This window comes from Corythoichthys intestinalis, chromosome 2 (genome assembly GCF_030265065.1).
Source record: "Corythoichthys intestinalis isolate RoL2023-P3 chromosome 2, ASM3026506v1, whole genome shotgun sequence".
NCBI classification, from domain to species: Eukaryota; Metazoa; Chordata; class Actinopteri; order Syngnathiformes; family Syngnathidae; genus Corythoichthys; species Corythoichthys intestinalis.
This window is the reverse complement of record NC_080396.1, coordinates 23,900,383-23,920,561: the sequence shown is the minus strand read 5'-3', so window position 1 is coordinate 23,920,561 and position 20,179 is coordinate 23,900,383. Positions and strand designations below refer to the sequence as shown.

Here is a 20,179-nt window from a genome sequence, read left to right as displayed (position 1 = left end):
GTAATTAATTTTTTAAAAATTAATCATGTTAAAATATTTGACGCAATTAACACACATGCCCCGCTCAAACAGGTTAAAATGACAGCACAGTGTCATGTCCACTTGTTACTTGTGTTTTTTTGGTGTTTTGTCGCCCTCTGATGGCGCCTGGGTGCAACTGATTTTATGGGTTTGGGTTTTATGGGTTATTGACATCAACAATGGCGAGCTACTAGTTGATTTTTTGATTGAAAATTTTACAAATTTCATTAAAACGAAAACATTAAGAGGGGTTTTAATATAAAATTTCTATAACTTGTAACATTTATCTTTTAAGAACTACAAGTCTTTCTATCCATGGATCACTTTAACAGAATGTTAATGTTAATGCCATCTTGTTGATTTATTGTTATAATAAACAAATACAGTACTTATGTACAGTATGTTGAATGTATATATCCGTCTTGTGTCTTAGCTTTCCATTCCAACAATAATTTACAGAAAAATATGGCATATTTTAGAGATGGTTTGAATTGCGATTAATTACGATTAATTAATTTTTAAGCTGTGATTAACTCGATTAAAAATTTTAATCGTTTGACAGCCCCACTTTAAATATGTAAACTAAAGTGCAATCACATTCGTAAATGAATGGCTTCTGGTTTTTGAAACGTAAATAAAGCAATCTATTAAAACAACAAAATTGCAATAACTGCAATAACCATCAACGTGAGGTCTAACCGCAACTAGTCTTGAAACAAATCTGAATAAGGAAAAACATTGCAATAAAAATAATGCAAACTGGTTAAACTTGAGAGTAGCTGAGATCTGACGTGACAGAACATTACTCCTCAAGTTCAGCATTCACTTCAATGATATCTGGCGCCATCTAGCTTCGTGAAGGGGTATAATGTCTAGACCGCGAATATAAGACGACCCCCACTTTTTCAGTCTTATTTCAATGCAAAAAACCCACAATCTTGTATTCGGGCCAATACGGTATATACAGTCTCTCTCTCTCTCTCTCTCTCTCTCTCTCTCTCTCTCTCTCTCTCTCTCTTAATAAATAGTTTTAAGCACTTCACATGTAATAATTATGATAGGTTTTAAACACGTTTCTGTCCCACCGAATTATTTTTAAACAAGAATAAAGTGGAAAAAAGCTTGTCTTTATTGAATGCTTCATTGAGCAAGTCCACTCAAATCCGCTCAAGTTGCTTACTTAAACACAATGAGTTGCCACAGCAACTGTTAAACAAGTTAAACTATAATTGACGCATGTGGCGCTTTGAAGTTTTGGCTTCCAAGGATCTCTGGCAAGATCAAACCTTAACTTTCTGTTAATCGTCATTAACTTTAATAAGCAACTCCAGTGCAATGCCTGACCAGGAAAAGCAGCAGGAGTGACAGTGACAGACTGTGATCGGATAGACAGCTCTATAAAATACCACATTTAATTATTTATTTATTTTTTTTAATTGGAAAAAAATGGATGGACTGAGGACGCATAGTTTGAAGCGCGAAGTAGTGACGGATCACTGTACTATGTCGTTTGGTCTATAAGAAAATACATTTTGAACTTGGATGGTGACTTGGATTTCCCAAAATTAGGAGAAATCAGACTCACAACATTTTGACAAGCCTTGGCTTGTCCTTACCAACCAACTTGTTGGTGAGATCAACAACCATTTGATATTCTTAATTAATCAATTTTATTCAACCTTGATAGTCTGTAAAAAGGTTGTCATTGATTAAACCTGTCAGACATTGTGTACATTCTGACTACAGACTCAATATCCCAAAATTCATTGTATGCAAAGAATACACCAATCAAAAGCCGGTTTTGAAGTTAAAAAAAAACATAGACCAATCAGATCATGGTATCTTCAAGTAGAAATTGCTATGCTATGACTATATGCTCATAAAATTGTATAATTATTAGAGGTGTGCATCGGCACTGCCCTCACGATTCAATTCGATTACGATTCAGAGGGCCACGATTCGATTCGATTCAGAGGGTCACGATTCGATTCGGCAATGCATCGCAATGCATTAAAGCCTGGGATGCATTAAAATTCTAAAGCAAAGCATATTTTTCGTGAATCATGAGGCAACACAAGCGGTCAGACATTAAACAACTTTTTATTGGCTCTTGTGTCACTCCTGGTTGAAGTCAAATGAAAATACTTTCATATATAAAAAAAAAAAACAAAAAAAACCCAACAGATCACAGCATTTAATTAGTGCTTTAAATGAGACCAGGGCTTTCTCTTTTTTTACACACAGTAGCAGCCTTTCACAGTGCAACATCTGAACTCCTGTGCAAAATCAGTAATAACAGTCACTGTATTTTAGTCACAACGACCCTTCAATAAAAATATTCAAGTAAATATTAAAGAAAACGACAAAGAAAATATTGTAGTGCAGCAGCATCTTTATCGCAATATCAATCCAGGGATCAGTTCAGTTGCAAACAAAACATCAAATAACTTGCAATGTAGAACAAAAGTAAAATGTAGGCCTAGCCCACTTTACTGTATATGTGCAATAGAGGTTAGATCGGGCCTAAAAAAATCCAGCCCGACCCGACACGGCCCACTGGTATTGAAGCCCGACCCGGCACGAGCCCGATCAATTAAACTAGATTTGCAGGCCCAGCCCGTAAAACCCGTTTTTTTAAAAAAAATTTATTTGTTGGAGTGACGCGGGGAAAAAAATGCAGCAGCAGCAATTTATTTTCATTTCTTTGAGTTGGCAGAAAAAATGCAAGTTTTCTTAACGTTTAAATAGTCTAAATATTTTTATGATCATTATAAAAGCATTTACACAACGAAATAACGCTGGGAAAGTTTAATATGAAAAAAAACAAGCGGTTTTGCAGACACACAGAGGAAAGGATTTAAAAGGATCACATTTCTGTTGCCTTTGTGTACATAAATAAAAGTGTCTTTCGTAACGAATCGCAAGCGCCACAGCGGGAGGAGAAGAAGAAAAAGCGGGTGTCACCACGGCGTTCATGTGGGTGCACAAGCAAATGCAAAAAACAGAGAGCCTGCTCTCGGTTTTATCCCATTTTTTAAAATATAATTTATTAGTTGGCGCGGCGGCCCGACCCGACCCGACCTGAACGTGAATGCTTAACATTTTGGGCCCGTTCGGGCACAAGCTCTAACCTCTAAGACAAATGTGGGGGGGCCGACTTTGGCTGACGTCCTTTACGTAGAACAATATATTTAAGCAAATTTTAGCATGCCATTCTGTGTGTCATATTTGCGTTATTATTTTTTTTAATTCATAATTTCAACAATCTCACAACTAGCCTTTGTGGCGTACACTTTCGAATCTCGGGCTCTTGCGAAATACTGCTGCTGTGAAATTAAACTAGCTTCAAGTTGCTTCAATTTATCGCTACGTATTTACCCTGTAATTTTGTCATACATATCAGCGTGTCTTGTTTGGTAATATCGCCTCACATTGAACTATTAAGAGCAGCGACTGTCTCTTTGCAAATGAGGCAGACACAGTTGTTGCGTATTTTAGAGAAGAAATAGTCCAATTCACACCTATCCTTTAAGCGTCGGCCGTCGCAGTCAACTTTCTTTTTTTTTTTTGTTAATTGTCGCCATTTTAGAAAAATTGGGAGTAAAGGGTCACACGGGGTAATGTTGCTTAGAGTGCTGCTGCATTTAGTGTGTAAGCGACTTCATATGCTGGTAGCAGTACTGCTGACCAATTTATTAAGTCTGTGTGTGGGCCAAACGTTATTGATTTTATGACAGAGGCTGGGGGCCGGATGAAATTTGTCCACGGGCCGCATTTGGCCCCCGGGCCGGACTTTGGACATGTCTGCTCTAAGAGATAGGACATAACAACAATGGCTGAAGCGGAGAAAGAGGGAGCGAGAAAGATTATTGATGCACCTAAGACATTGAAAGCAGACATCTGGAGACATTTTAGCTTCTACGAGGTTGGTGGGAAACTTGACCAGAGTTATGCGTGTGTAAGAAATGAAACATGAGAAATAATACAGATGGGGAAACCAAATCCGTTGCATCACCGGAATTGTGCAGGGAAGATTTTGGAACGTGCTTATATATTCGATTCGGCTTGTTGCCCGCATCGAATCGAATCCTCCATGCATCACCGCATCGATTATTGTTGATACCACTAATAATTATTAAACTGGGTACAAAATTAGCAAAAGGGACTTTTCATCTTTATACCGGACTCGTAAAATGGGAGTTTCCTCTGTGGACATTTACGTCAATAAGGAAGAGTAAGCGTTTTATGTCTTTTCTTTCCTATCATTTATGACATCTTGGTGGAATACCCCTAACAAAATTCAATTTTTGAACACATCCTTCCTTGACAGAGACTCTTTTAGTAGCATAGAAAACAAACCTTATTTGTATGTCATCATCCGAAATTCCCCTTTGGACATCATTAACACCAGCCGCTGACTTAGTTTTATGATCTCAATCATCTGCTCGTCAGTAATTGCTGTGGCTTTAAGTGATGTAGAAGGCGACTGTAGAGCGGGTGCATGCAGGAGGACATGAGGTGCTTAGCAGTTCATTAGAAGAGGAGTCAATATTGTGTGTGTTAATAGAGGAACACGAATCTGGTCTTTGTGTCACATCAGGCTCCGTTTACTGAACAGTGGACGGGACAGAGGCATGTTTCCCATTGGGTTTCAACACCTTTGCCTTTCACGACACTCAGTACGTGTTTTCGAGTTGAGGATTGTTAAAGCTTTGTGGGTGGAAGTCTTTATCATTCCTGCTTCAGTTCCTACCTCGTTGTTGTTGTTGTATTTTACACTTAATAATACGGCACATATTTTCAATGGTAGACAAATTTGTTAGCTCATAGTTTTTCCTCTCCATATCAATGCTTGTGAACATCTGCGCCTGTTAGAGAGGCTCATTTTATACCCCATTGTGTTTCCAATTAAAACAATACACAAACAGCATACTGTTTGTATGATTTATTTGTTGTCAAATCAAATATTTTTCAGTACTTAAGTTGTTGTTTGAATCAAGGGTATCATTAATGAAAGCTATCAAAGTAATGAAAAATAGAATTTACAAAACATATTCATTAACTGAAATAAATGAAAGCTATAATAAAAAGGACATAAGCAATAACTAAAACTGTATTGTGTGTTCACAGAACTGAAACGTATTGCAATTAAAGACACCAATTCCTTTGTTTTTGTAATGTCAAAATGACAAAATTCAATGACTGTAAGCGTGCATTTAAAATACTGTCTTGTTAAGTTTTCATATTTTATTTCTTCTAAGTATTGCTTGACAAATGACAATCTAACAATGATAGACTTACACTAAAACTGAATAAAAACCCAAGAAAATAATTTCAAGAAAAATAATCACAGCTAGCAAATCCACTCTGAAAACTAACACAGTTTAAAAACAAAAATCCAAAACGAAATAAAACTAAGCTATTATGAACTCTATTATGAGCTAAATTCAAAGCATCGCCATATTTGGTAGATTAGACACTTTAACTTTGTCCTCAGGCTCGAAAATGTTTTCACTCTTTCTCTTTTCATTACATCACCTTCCCCGCAATTATTCACAATATCCCACAGATTCTCTATGGGGTTCAGGTCAGGAGAGTTTGCAGGCCGATTGAGCACAGTAATGCCATGGTCAGTAAACCATTTACCAGTGGTTTTGGCACTGTGAGCGGGTGCCAGGTCGTGCTGAAAAATGAAATATTCATCTCCATAAAGCTTTTCAGCATATGGAAGCGTGAAGTGCTTCAAAATCTCCCGATAGCTAGCTGCATTGACCCTGCCCTTGATAAAACACAGTAGACCAACACCAGCAGCTGACATGGCATTCCAGACCATCACTGACTGTGGGTACTTGACACTGGACTTCAGGCATTTTGGAATTTCCTTTTCCCCAGTCGTCCTCCAAACTCTGGTACCTTGATTTCTGAATGATGTGCAAAATTTGCTTTCATCTGAAGTACTTTGGACCACTGAGCAACAGTCAAGTGCTGCTTCTCTGTAGCCCAGATCAGGTGCTTCTGCCGCTGTTTCAGGTTCAAAAGTGGCTTGACCTGGGGAATGCGGCACCTGTAGCCCATTTTCAGCACACGCCTGTGCACGGTGGCTCTGGATGTTTCTACTCCAGACTCCGTCCACTGTTTCTGCAGGTCCCCCAAGGTCTGGAATCGGCCCTTCTCCACAATCTTTCTCAGGGTGCGGTAACCTCTTCTGGTTGTGCAGCATTTCCTGCCACACTTTTTCCTTCCCACAGTTTTCCCACTGAGGCGCGTTGATACAGCACTCTGGGAACAACCTATTTGTGTGGAAATTTCTATCTGTGTCTTAGCCTCTTGCTTGAGGTTGTCAATGATGGCCTTCTGGACAGCAGTCAGGTCGGCAGTCTTTCCCATGATTGCGGTTTTGAGTAATGAACCAGGTTGGAAGTTTTTAAAAGCCTCAGGAATCTTTCGCAGGGGTTTTGAGTTAATTCGTTGATTCAGATGATTAGGTTAGTAGCTTCTTTAGAGTACCTTTTCATGATATGCTGATTTTTGGAGATGGGGATTTTTGTTTTTTCTTGACTTTTTTGCCAAAATCATTAATATTAAAACAATAAAATGCTTGAACCAATTCAGTTGTGTGTAATGAATCTAAAATATATGAAAAACTAATGTTTATTAGTACTAGGGCTGTCCCAAACGACTAATTTTCTCCCGATTAGTCAGCCGACTATTTTTACGATTAGTCGACTAATCTAATAATTAAAAAAATATTTTTCGTTTTTGTTTACTAATTTAGCAATGAAATTTTTGTTGACGCTTATCAATTTACAAAAAACATATTGGAACACTTAAATTATTTACTAAAGTACAAATAAACACGTAAATAACAATAATAAATCACAAATAAACAATGACTTCAAATGCTGATAGAATTAACTAGTGTAGCATCCCGATTGAAAAGATGGTCTCTTAAACTGATGGTTTACAACTTTTATTCCATCCTTGATGTAATCACACTGTAAGAGCTACGGTGCACACAAATAAAACAACACAATTAGAAATTAACGAAAACTTTTCACCTTTTTCCTTTTAAACCTTATTTATATATCAATGAATTGCCTATATGAATTGCCTTTACCTTAATTTATTACCTTATCATTGACAATCTCTTCCTTGAGTGCTATCACTGTATATACTGTATATATTTATGACCTTTTATCGTTATATAATTTTCTATACCATAAAATAAACCATAACATGAAATAAACCTTTCAGTTAGCAATACTAATAATAGCACTTATAGGCCCATTGTCAATGAAACATTATTATTTAGTAAAGCGACAGCACCCTCTGGTGTACGAAAAATGAAAAAAAAAAAATTTTTTTTTTTTTACAAACGGTGACGGCGCTTGAGGTGTTTATTCACGGCCGACGTGCAGCCAAGCTTGGCAGTGAAGAGACAGGACACAAGAGTGTACCCCCCTTTATTTCTTTGAAATAAGTCAATGTTTTGGACACTCTGGTGCGCTTTTTTGGCTTTGTGCCGCTTTCCCCGCTTGCATACAGAGCATCCGACATTCTGAACTTTCCGCGCATATATTTTTTTAACCCTTCATTAACCGTCGACGGGATGTTGTGCTCGTCGACGGATTTACGTCATCGATGACGTCGACTATGTCGACTAGTCGGGACAGCTCTAATTAGTACATTACAGAAAATAATGAACTTCATCACAATATGCTAATTTTTTTAAAAGGACTAGTATTAGATTTCAACCATGCATGAATATAGAGGTAATGACGAAGAAGCCAACGAAAGCGAAGAGAAATGCGCCAAGAAAAAGCGGAAAATGTCAAAGTTTGGGAGCATTTCAAGCTGGACACCAAGGCGAACATTTGTTTCATGTACTAACTGTAAGACAGCGCTTGCATACCACTACAGCACGTCTTCAATGCTGCAGTTCCACCAAAGGCACCCGGTTTACTTCAAGAGCGGAGGAGTGATACTTGGGACAAGGTAAAATTAAGGAGAGATGCACGATAATTATCGGTCCGATAAAAGGAATTATGACTTCATCCCAATAAATCCGATAACAATATATATTATCGGGCCTAATAATAATATTTTTGGCACGGTGTAGGATTGGGATGTGTGCGTTTGTTTCAACTCCTGTTTTGCCAGTATGCAAAGTTTTGTTTCTGTTTTAGAGGCCGTATTTTTCCTTCACTAAGTTAGAAACCTTACTATGCCAATAAGCAAATGTTTGCATTTTACAGTGTTATGTTTGCAAGTTCTTGAGAGGTCTTTTGGTTATTGATAGGCTTGATGTTCTATAATTTCCATGTTAAGAAAGTTGTTTCATGGACCAAGACGACAAAAGTCTCCTCTCCTGTTGCACCAAATGTTTTATCTGCTGACAAAGCACAGTACCTGTTGGGTTTATATTTGTTTTAGATCTGTGCTCATTGTTCAGGGGAACACATTGTCAATAGTATTGACTGATTGATTGTAATTAACTCAAATTATATTTATTTGAAAAAAGTAATATGGGCACTTTAGTTGAACTCACAACTGTTTTGTGTTTGTTTTGGTTATTATAATAATATTCATGTCATCATTAAATTCTGGTTCGGTCAAAGGCAAGTCTATGCTGAATCAACCATTAGTATTTTTGACCTACAGGTGTTCAAAAACTCAGGTAAATATACATTGAAAAATTATATATATATATATATGTATATGTATATATATATATATATATATATATATATTAGGGCTTTCAAAATTATCGCGTTAACGGGCGGTAATTAATTTTTAAAAATTAATCACGTTAAAATATTTGACACAATCAACGCACATGGCCCGCTCAGACAGATTTAAATGACAGTACAGAGAAATGCCCACATGTAAATTGTGTTTTATGGAGTTTTGCCGCCCTCTGCTGGCGCTTGGGTGCGACTGATTTTATAGGCTTCAGCACCCATGAGCATTGTGTAAGTAATTATTGACATCAACAATGGCGGGCTACTAGTTTATTTTTTGATTGAAATTTTTACAAGTTTTATTAAAACGAAAACATTAAGAGGGGTTTTAATATAAAATTTGTATAACTTGTACTAACATTTATCTTTTAAGCACTACAAGTCTTTCTATCCATGGATCGCTTTAACAGAATGTTCATAATGTTAATGCCATCTTGTTGATTTATTGTTATAATAAACAAATACAGTCCCTATGTACCGTATGTTGAATGTATATATCCATCTTGTGTCTTATCTTTCCATTCCAACAATAATTTACAGAAAAATATGGCATATTTTATAGATGGTTTGAATTGCGATTAATTGTGATTAATTACGATTAATTAATTTTTAAGCTGTAATTAACTTGATTAAAAATTTTAATCGTTTAACAGCCCTAATATATATATATATATATGTGTATATATATATATATATATATATATGTACAGTGGGGAGTGGGGAGAACAAGTATTTGATACACAGTCAATGGGAAAACCCATTGGCAGTGTATCAAATACTTGTTCTCCCCACTGTGTGTGTATATATATGTGTGTGTATGTGTATATATATGTGTATATATATATATATATATATATATATATATATATATATATATATATATATATGATTGATATCGTGCACCCCTAAAGTTAAGTTAACGTATCGCTAATACAAAACTAACGTTACTGTACCTTGCTAATGCTAATGTAACGTTAGCTGTGGAGGGCTAGGTTTTTATTAATCATGACTACTGTCGATGCGTGGCTAATGCATTTTTCATACAGGCTTTATTTAATCTGTAAAACACAGCGCTGTAGAGTGATGGTGAAAAATAAAAAGATAAAAAAGCTAACCTTCGATTTTAGCTCAGTAGTCATTGATAAAACACCAAGTAATACAAAGCAGTAGTACCAAGTAATACAGCAGGTATCATACATAAATTTTGAACACTGCAAAAACTCGAAATCTTATCAGGACATACAATTTAGAGTAACTTAAAACTAAACTAGAATTTAAAATTAGCTTTACACAAATGGAAATTCAATTGAAACATGGGGGGGGGTGCAATTTTTAAGTGATGTGTGTTATCAAGCGTAATGACATTTTTAGGTAAGAAATAAGATTTTTTTTTTTTTTTCTTCAAACTCTGATCTTTAAGTTTTTGTGAAAGCAGTGAATTTTTTTCTCGTCACATCTGAGATGCAATTGTTGGCCGGTTTTAACAATCATCATCTAAAATAAAGACATTGATTGCCTAGAAATGGTTCAATAGTAGGTGCAATGTCTTGTTTTCTCATTTATATTTGATAATATCTCTTTAGCTAAAAAATGTTTATCCGATTAATTGATGGAATTTTCAGTAGAATACTCGATTATTAAAATATTCGATAGCTGCAGCCCTAGTAGACACAGACATATGGAACTGAATACATAACCTTCTTCTGTAGGATTCACCTACTTGTGGAGGTAAAAATCCAGAATTATTACACCCTTGGTTTAAGTCATTGTGATTGGTTTTCTTGAATTAACTAAGCAGCTTTTGAAGACAATAATTAGTGTAGCTTTCCACACCCATAAAAATTTTGTCAAAATTGGTATTCTTTAAATTATTCCTCTAAATTCGAACTTCATCAAATATGATCTCCTTCGAGATTTGTCATAGGGATTTGCAGTCCTTAACATTCCGTCATGTTCACTGAACGTGTTCAGTTTCACGTCTTTGCGCTCAATATTTACTCAAGATTTTATTAACTGTTCTACTCTTTGGAGGCAAAATGCTATTTCTCCAAATTGGCTTGAAACGTTTCAGCCTCAGGCTGCCAGCTGAAGAGAGAGAAGTGGCCAGAGATGAGGCTGATGAGGGGGGTGGTGTTGCATACATGTATGTGGAGGAGGGATTAGTCATCTTGTGGCACTGCATGGAGAAGCTATTGTGGTATGTTTAGGAACTGCTTTCCTGTTTTCTATAAGATTCTTTCAGCACTCACCATCACATGTGTTTGCAAACACGAATGTCAGTCGCCGTCACTGGCAACCAAAGAGTTAAAATGTCGCACTCACCGTGCCCTATCATACCCTTGTCTGTCTTGTCCTCCCTCTTGGGTGCCTATAGCCATGAAATTATCTATTTTTCAGGTCGTCTTATCATCATACATTGCACACAGGGTAATAATAAAACCTTTTATGAAACCGAACAGGGTTAATTAGCGAACAGAGCGAGTGGTATCCCACCTGCTGCTGTTTACTACCTTGCAAGACTCCAAAAGGTCAAATGTAACACGCACACACTGTGGTTAATATTCACCAATGCCAAAGTGGCTAGCATGAGACGCTTCTGTCTTAAAGAGAAGACTGAGTCTGTTTCTCGTTTACAGGTTGCCTTTTTGAAAAGAAACTTTGCCCCAGAGATCAGCTGTGTAATGACGGTGAGTACGTCTGTCTATGTTATGTGCTTTGCTTTCACAACCAGCTGCTATTTTTTCAGTCATTATAATTTCTAATATGCCTGAAAGCATAGTGAGCCATAATGAGGTGTCATTACAACTCAGCATGAATGTGCGGCTTTTGTGGCTGCATTACTGACAATTTGTGCTCCCATTAGACTTGACAATGTAACACTAGACAAAGTAGACCTTGTAAATCAGATTGTTATGTCAATGAGATTCAATAGAACATACGATAGAGAGAGAAAGTGGAAGGAAGTGCAACATAAACATGGTTTCCACCGTCAGCAGCAATCCACCAATTGCAGGCTTTGGAAGCTGTTACTATGGTGACAGTGACATCACCTGCCTGACAACTGAGGGCCTTCGTTGTGTGTGTGAGTTTGTTTTGATCAGAGATAGAGGGAGCAGACACCAGATGACTCATCAGCGCACACAGAATCACCTCTGCAGTGAATGTTGATGTGATTTATACGTCAACTAGCTTGAAAGTGCAGCAGTCCAGCTAAAGAATGCAAAATAGCCATGTCCAGTCAACAAATTTCGCTACTGGTAGCTTTTGAAATATGATTGTTGGCGAACTTTCTTGTGGAATTCCATTTTTCCCCGCACTGTTCATGCATAATAAAGAGAGTGAGTGCGAGAATGAGTGTGTGACCTGGATGAAGTTTGTCATCTTCATTATTTTTAGTCAAAGTGCACAGCAAATGAGCAAATTTGATGTAGGTGACTGTGACGTCACACTGCGCCCTATTATGCAAGTCTCCACCCACTGTGTGCTTCCGCTACACTCACTCATCTAAGTAGCGAATTACCTATGTGCAACTCTGCGGTAGATGTCAATTGATTGAATGCTTTACTTTGGAAAGAATCCTTAAGCATGATACCATTAGGATTTTAACATATTCAGGCCCATTTCATGACGATTTACTGCAAAACAGTACATGGTCGCATTTTTTGGTTCTCTGACAGCGGGATGTCGAACCATGTAAATATAATATATAATAGTTGTAGTTGTTTTCCTTCTGTACTTTATTAGGGTTATACGGTGTATGAATATGTATTCAAAACTTTACGTTTGGCTTATAGAGTGATTGAATGTGAGCTTGTAAGAAAAAAAAAAAATCGTTAAATCAATTCTGCATTCTTGTGGGAATGCTATGTTAATGCTGCTTCCTGATGGTAGGAACACTTATGATCCCCCCCCTCCCCATCAAACAATCAATATGCGAGGTCTTTTTCTTTATTTTTATTAAGGACATTGATCCCTTGTTTTTCACTGTTAATGGGACCCGCCGGCGAAAATCAAAAATCCACAAAGTAGAGTCATAGTGGGAGTTTTTCATTTTATTCAGATTTTAAGGCATTGGAAAGAGATGCAGATATACATCAAGACATGTTTTTCCTTTTTTCGCCAAAGTACAATTTAACAACAACAAAAAAAAGCAACAAAAAAAACCCCTTAAATGTAGTGATGCACGATTATGCATTTTTCAACCGATACCGATAACTTTTCCTCCTCATTCCAACCAATAACCGATAATGTCAAGCCGATAATTCTATTAAAAGATTTATGTAAAATTTTAAAGTATACACAAAAGAAAATATTACTGTGCAAAAATATAATTTATTGCTCTTTTTTTCAACATAAAGTATGAACAAGTCGTCAATTCAAACATCTAAATAATGACAGATTGTCTGACATTGTGTAATGGTAAACCTTTGGCAACAATTACTTACAGAGTAAATATCTAAGTTGCACAAAAATGCATTTAAAAGTAAGCCATTCCTAACATATATAACATTAATACGCTGCAAAACACACCTCCTGAAAACTAGTCAGTTTTAAGTATAAATCTATTGGCAACAGTGTTGTTAATAACGGCGTTACAATATAACGGCGTTACTAACGGCTAGAGCTGGGAATCTCTAGGCACCTAACGATTCGATTACGATTACGATTCAGAGGCTCCGATTCGATTATAAAACGATTATTGATGCACCCCCCTCCTTTTTTTTTTTCTCTATTTTTTTTTTTTTTTTTTTTTAAATTAATGTTTTGTACATTAGTTCCAAAATTGTTCAAAAATACTCTCAGGCTAAACCACACTACTATTTCAGTATCAAGTTAACATATAGCAGTAAACAAATATACAAAAATAACATTAAATAAAAAACTCCAGTCCCCATTCTGTATCAGCAGCTTTAAACTACATTCAATTAATTTAATGTTGTGAATCAACCGTTAAATTTGTTAAAATTGCTCCCGTTATTCCATAATTTCCCTTTTGTCTACTTTCGACATGTGAAAGTTTTAAAACTATTTTAAAGATAGATTCAAGTCAATATTTTACCGATTAAGGAGTATTTTAGATAAAAAGTTAATTAGGTTTGCTTGGAAGGTTCGCTACAACAGCCTTGCAGGGAAGTGTACTGCTTTAAGATGGCGGCCGTTTATAACGCCCGCATCTAGCTTTTTGTAGATGTGCTGCTAACACTACCAAATCTTTAATGCATCTAGTCCTATATAAATGATATCCACCGTAACATTATATGGATATACTTGTAGCAGCTTTTCGGCAGCAGTCAGGTATGTTGCTGTGTTTTTTTATCTCGTTGCATGAGTTGAGCTAGAGCCGTGAGTTGAGCATTGGCATTATCCGAGGGGTCGGGTAATGGGAAGCATGATGTTTAGCTACTCTCGCTCCGTTCCGTCCCGAAGTCCGCGCGGCGCGCTGAGTGTTGTGTACTTCCGCTTTACTTCGCATATTTCAATAATCGGAATTTGGATGTTTTTGAATCGTTCTCGAATCTTCCACGGCCGAATCGCGAATAATCTAAGAATCGGAAATTTTGCACACCTCTACTAACGGCGTTATTTTTTTCAGTAGTGGGTAATCTAATTAATTACTTTTCTCACCTTGGCAACGCCGTTACCGTTACTGAGGACGGAAAGCCATGCGTTACTATGCGTTACTATATTGGTCGAAAAGTCTGAGGGAGACGGACTCACCGAGACGACAGAGCAGAGCAGGAGTGGGGAGAGGCAAGAAAGTTGTGACGCCGAGCAGACGCGATGCTAGGTAGCTCCAATAAAACATGTTGTAGCCGATAGCCTACAAACTACGCCCGCATGTTATGGTAGATATGGTAGACATGGTAGATATCACTTGTACTGTATATAGATATAACTAGATGCAAAATGACAGACATGGCACTAAATGCGTTAGTAGACAGCCACCATCTTGAAGCAGTAGACTTTTTAGGATGGCTCTGTTGTAGAGAACCTTCCTAGCGAACCTAAGTAACTTTTAATCTAAAATACTTCTAAATCGGCAAAATCTTGACTTGAATCTATCTTTAAATGATGAAACAGTTTTAAAACTTTCATATGTCGAAAGTAGAGAGAAGGGAACTAATGCAATAATGGGAGCAATTCTAACAACTTTTAACAGTTGATCCAGGGTAAAGAGTAAATTAGGGTAAAGAATTGGGCTCGGGCCAATTGTACACAAAAACCTTCACAAAAAACTTCACATAGTGTGGCCAATGTTTTTTTTTTTTTTTTTTTTTTTTTTTTTTTTGAGGGAAAAAAAAAAGTAATTATCACCAATTACTTTGCCAAGTAACTAATTACTCTTACATTCAGGTAATTGAGTTACTAACGCAATTACTTTTTGGGAGAAGTAATTTGTAACTATAATTAATTACTTTTTTTCAGTAAGATTAACAACACTGATTGGCAATAAGTGAAATTATCTGCGATCGCTTCAAGGGTATTTCTCTCAGATTTCTTGGAAGAAAAATAGCTAGCTGAAAATAATCTTAACAGCCTTGTTTTAAGCAATACATTATTATACTTAATCCTAAAAAAAAAAAACTTGAAGAAGGAAAGATTTTGAATAATATTTGTGGCTACAGAATATTGATTTAAGAATTTGATTATCTACTGTGACTGTAATTGAGCAGAGAAATAAGTTAAATAATTTGAAAAGTGATTGCTAATGTTATATGCTTTGTTGCACACTGTGAAAATGATTACCTCAAAAGAGCGAGATGTCATGTACCCATTCTGCAGCGCTTTGTTTACATTTGCGGCTTTCACGACATTTGCGTTATAGCAGCTAAACTGCTACACGGCAGTACTATTTGGATGGAGTTGGAGCTCGCATCCGCGTGCGTGTTGTTTTGTGCCTGAGTTTTATTAAGCCGAAAATAAAGGCAGCGTTACAAAGTCATCTGACCGCTCGTCATTTCACATTCTGAATGCATTATTGACTGGCTGACTTCGTTTTCTCCATGTTTAAATTATCTTATAACCACTGTGCCGTCATGATAAGCTTGCTTACCGGACATCACTTTTTCATGAAGAATGGTGGTCGAATAAACTGCATTATTTCTTTTATCCAGGGCTTTGGTTCTCGGGTCATTAAGGTAAAAAAAAAAAAAAAAAAAACGTGTTTTGTCTCGGCGGCGGCGGCAGCTACATTCGTACCGGATAATCCGCCGGCCCCGGCCGGTTCGCCGCGGCATATTCGGGTCCTGGCTCTGCTCGCACGCCGTGGGGGAACGCTCGAGAAACCGGGGTGTTCGCCGGAGGTCCAGAGGCCGGGGAACCGGGCTCGGCCCGTCCCGCCCCGCCTATGGCGAGGCGGCGGCGGCCTGCCGGACTGGCCAGAGCGGCGGGCTCCGTCGGAAGACGGCTACTTGCCGACTATCGGTCTCCAGTAGTGCCGGTGTTTAGCCTTAGATGCGAATTTACCACCCGCCTTGGGCTGCATTCCCAAACAGCCCGACTCTGTATCGTCACAAGCCCTGTAGTTTAACTTAGTGTTTACAATAGCTTTAGCATTCCTGCTAGCAGCAGCCTCGTATTTGTTCCAAAATTCTTTGTGATGCATTTTTAAATGGCTGCTGGGTTAGTGGTTTTGAATGAGGACGCGTTCTTTCTGCCTCGTGGAACTTCTACGGTACACGTTTCGCAGATGGCGAGAGCGTCGTTTTTTTTAGTAACAGCCGCCATAATTGTCCTGTAACTCCGCCTCCTCAACCCCTCCTCCCTCAGGGGCTTCAGAGAGGGGAGGGGTTGAGGAGGCAGCGTGCTGAATTCTTTGGTTGCGCACATTTGGAGGCAAAATCAAGTATATAATTATCGGATTGCATTATCGGCTGAATTTTTTTATTATCTGGATTATCTATGTGACGTCATAAATGCCATTATCGGCCGATAATTATCGGTGACCGATATTATCGTGTATCTTTACTTAAATGTATGTGTGCATTTTTATAAATGTTTTTTAAGCTCTGCAAATGTAATAATTATGATATAAATGAGATATATATATAAAAGAAAACAATGATTAGAACATTTAGAAATGCATATATCTTACCATTTTTGACATTGATGATGATGATGAAACACCTGTGCACTTCGATTAAGATGTCAAAATCCGCAAATAACTGAAACAGCAAATTTTGAAGCGCAAACTGGCAAGGGATCTCTGCATAGGTAAATGCACTCCAATACGCCCACTCGTCCGACGACCAATCAGAACAAAGTTTTTATTTTATATATGTATGGCAGAAAACGGGTGACTTGAAGTTCCGCTCTGAGACCCTCAATTTGGCGAAATTTTCAAAATTGTCCCATATGCACGTGTGATACATCATTGGAAAGCTGAAAATCTCAATTTTCTGGAGGGAAAAAATTTTGAACAGGAGGGCATTTAAAAAAAATATATAAAAATTAAAAATTAAACAGCAAAACCCTATATGGAGGTGAGAGCACGCGAGAGCAGAATTGCCATGACTTTAACGAGATATTATCGTGTATTTACTACCTTGTTTCGATCCAAAAACTCCATGTAGCATGTATCATGAGTGTCAAGACACAGCTTTGAATGGCCACACCTGGATTTTTTGGTATTTTATGGGTGAAACATGGTAATATAACAAGGGTCGCGATGCAGAAATCAAAGACATCAAGGAGTGGTTGAGCTTTTCTTTTCCCTTTTAAACGTTTTTTTAAATTTTTTATTATTATTATTTTTCTTTGTTTGGATCGATTATTTATCATCTAACATATCGAAAAAAGCGACTAACAAATAAAATACAATTAGGCGATGGTTATGAGGTAGACATCCGTGACTTTTTTACAGACAGCATTTTTTTCATTGTGACGTAATTTGTTTAAAAGTTTAAAATATGCGTGTGAATAATTTTTTAAGGTCGTTTTTTGTTAACGAAATATTACACATCAATTAATGATTCCGAGCTAAAAATGACTGACATTTTGAATCATAAATATAATTACTGAGCTTTTTATGGCAGAGTTGAAACAAAAGTGGTTGCGTGACATTGGTAAACGGGGGTTTCCAGGGTAAAACGGACAAATTAAAAATAGTTCGGGGGCTTAATGCGCCATGAATCTGCTATGGCAGCATATAGACATATTGTTCTGTTAAACACAATTTGTTTTGACTTAAAATACAACAGTTTCTTATAAAGAGGAGCGGAAGAGCAGAAACTGCTTTTTCAGTCTTGTTTGTGTTTTCCGCCATATATATAAATGTACAAAAGCAATGCAAGGTCATCTATGTCATGTTTTTTAACATCACTCTTGTAGGGTGCACAGAATATCCTTTTTTTTTTTTGGTTTTCCACCCTTTAATTTTAATATAATACAGCTGTACTTAGTAGTTTATTATGGACATCCTGTGCACTGTGTAAGTGTGTAATCTATACCTATGCAGACGGTTTGTTCGGACAGTGTTGGGCTCCTCACCACGATCCAATCCAATATGTGGTGTCGGCACCTGCTCTCCATAAGCTTCAGGAGGTTCTTGAAGACCTGATGGCGCAAGGTGAGTCTCAACATCAACTTTCACTCATGGAAATCACTTTTACTACCTTTGTGGACTGAGCAGGTATGACCTGGAGGGATGACGTCACCCAGGCAACAATCGGCCAAGCACTGAGTCACATTCCCTCCATTAGCTCATCACAGCTTCATCAGGGCAAACAGTAAGAAATATCACACCAGCAAAGTTTCAGAGGAGACTTTAAATTAATCTCTTCATGCCTGTGTTTCCAGGTTGCTCAGTCAGCGTGGGATTTTAAGACCTGAAGAGACAGGCAACCAACAACTGATCCAAAAGTACATAGACTACCTGACGATGGAGCCATCACCATCCTCCATGCGTGGACATATGCCCATGCTGGATTCGCAAATATACAACCAGGTAAAGAAAAAAATAGTGAGCAAAAGCGACAGTGACAGATATCGAGTGTAACCCAGGGGCGCCACTAGGTTTTAAGAACAGGGGGTTACTTAGCCCCCAGGAGTTACACAGGATGTAAGTGAACGTAGCGTACAAACACAAAACTTCACAAACAGCTAACAAAGACTGATGATATACAGTATATACAGTATATATACAGGTACACATATATTTAATCATAGAGGCTAATGCCATGACTTTTACTCACAACACAGTAATTGTTGTTCCCAAATATTTGTCAATCACACATATTACATTTTGGGCACATATGTAACAAAAATGGCTGTAATTTAAAACCCTGAAAAGTACTACTAATTACTTGAATTTAAGTAATATCTTGGCCAACTTGCCTTACACATGCACATAAAAATATATTTCAAAAATTATTCTTAAGACATACATACAGGCCAAACGTTTGGACACACCTCTTTAAATGCAAGACAAATCAAGGTCCCAACCCCATTGATAAAGCAATAAATTCCACTTGACTCCCAAAAAGGAATACCTGTGAAGTTAAAAACCATTTTAGGTGACTCCTTCTTTAAGCTCATCAAGAGAATGGCAAGCGTGTCCAAAAAAATTCATCAGAGCAAAGGTTGGCTACTTTGGAGATACTGTAATATTATATGTTTTTAGTTATTTCACCTTTTTTGCTAAGTACATACTCCCACACATGTTCATTCATAGCTTTATTACATTCAGTGAGAATTTACAATGTAAATAGTCGTGAACATAAAGAAAACACAATTATGAGAAGGTGTGTCCAAACTTTTGGCCTGTACTTTATATGTGTACAGTGGGGAGAACAAGTATTTGATACACTATCGATTTTGCTGGTTTTCCCACTTGCAAGCCATGTAGAGGTCTGTAATTTGTATCATAAGTTCTCTTCAACTGTGAGGGACGAAATCTAATACAAAAATCCAGAAAATCACATTGTATAATTTTTAAATAATAAATTTGTATTTAACTGCATGAAATAAGTATTTGATACATTACCAACTAGTAAATATTTCGGCTCTTAGTTCTTTTTTAAGAACCCCTCCTGTTCTCCACTCATTACTGGAAGTAACTGCACCTGTTTGAACTTGTTACCTGTATAAAAGACACCTGTTCACACGCTCAAACAAACAAACTCCAACCTCTCCACAATGGCCAAAGACCAAAGAGCTGTGTAAGGACATAAGGAATGAAATAATAGACCTGCACAAGGCTGGGATGGGCTACAGGAAAATAAGCAAGCAGCTTGGTGAGAAGGTAACAACTGTTGGAGCGATTATTAGAAAATGGAAGAAGTTCAAGTTGACGGTCAATCTGCCTTGTTCTGGGGCTCCATGCAAGATCTCACGTCGTGGGGCATCACTGATCATGAGGAAGGTGAGGGATCAGGCCAGAACTGCACGGCAGGACCTGGTCAATGACCTGAAAAGAG

At 37.4% G+C, this 20,179-nt stretch overlaps 1 protein-coding gene across 2 annotated transcripts in view; it reads left to right on the top strand.

Annotated features, from left to right (window-relative positions):
- Positions 1-20,179, top strand: part of LOC130912170 (receptor-type tyrosine-protein phosphatase-like N) — a 44,498-nt gene that overhangs the window by 1,926 nt on the left and 22,393 nt on the right. For both annotated transcript variants that reach the window (XM_057830052.1, XM_057830051.1), the window contains exons 2-5: positions 11,399-11,449; positions 18,220-18,330; positions 18,394-18,490; positions 18,561-18,708. In XM_057830052.1, the coding sequence (XP_057686035.1) occupies positions 11,399-11,449; positions 18,220-18,330; positions 18,394-18,490; positions 18,561-18,708 (407 nt within the window). The remainder of the gene's footprint in view (positions 1-11,398; positions 11,450-18,219; positions 18,331-18,393; positions 18,491-18,560; positions 18,709-20,179) is intronic.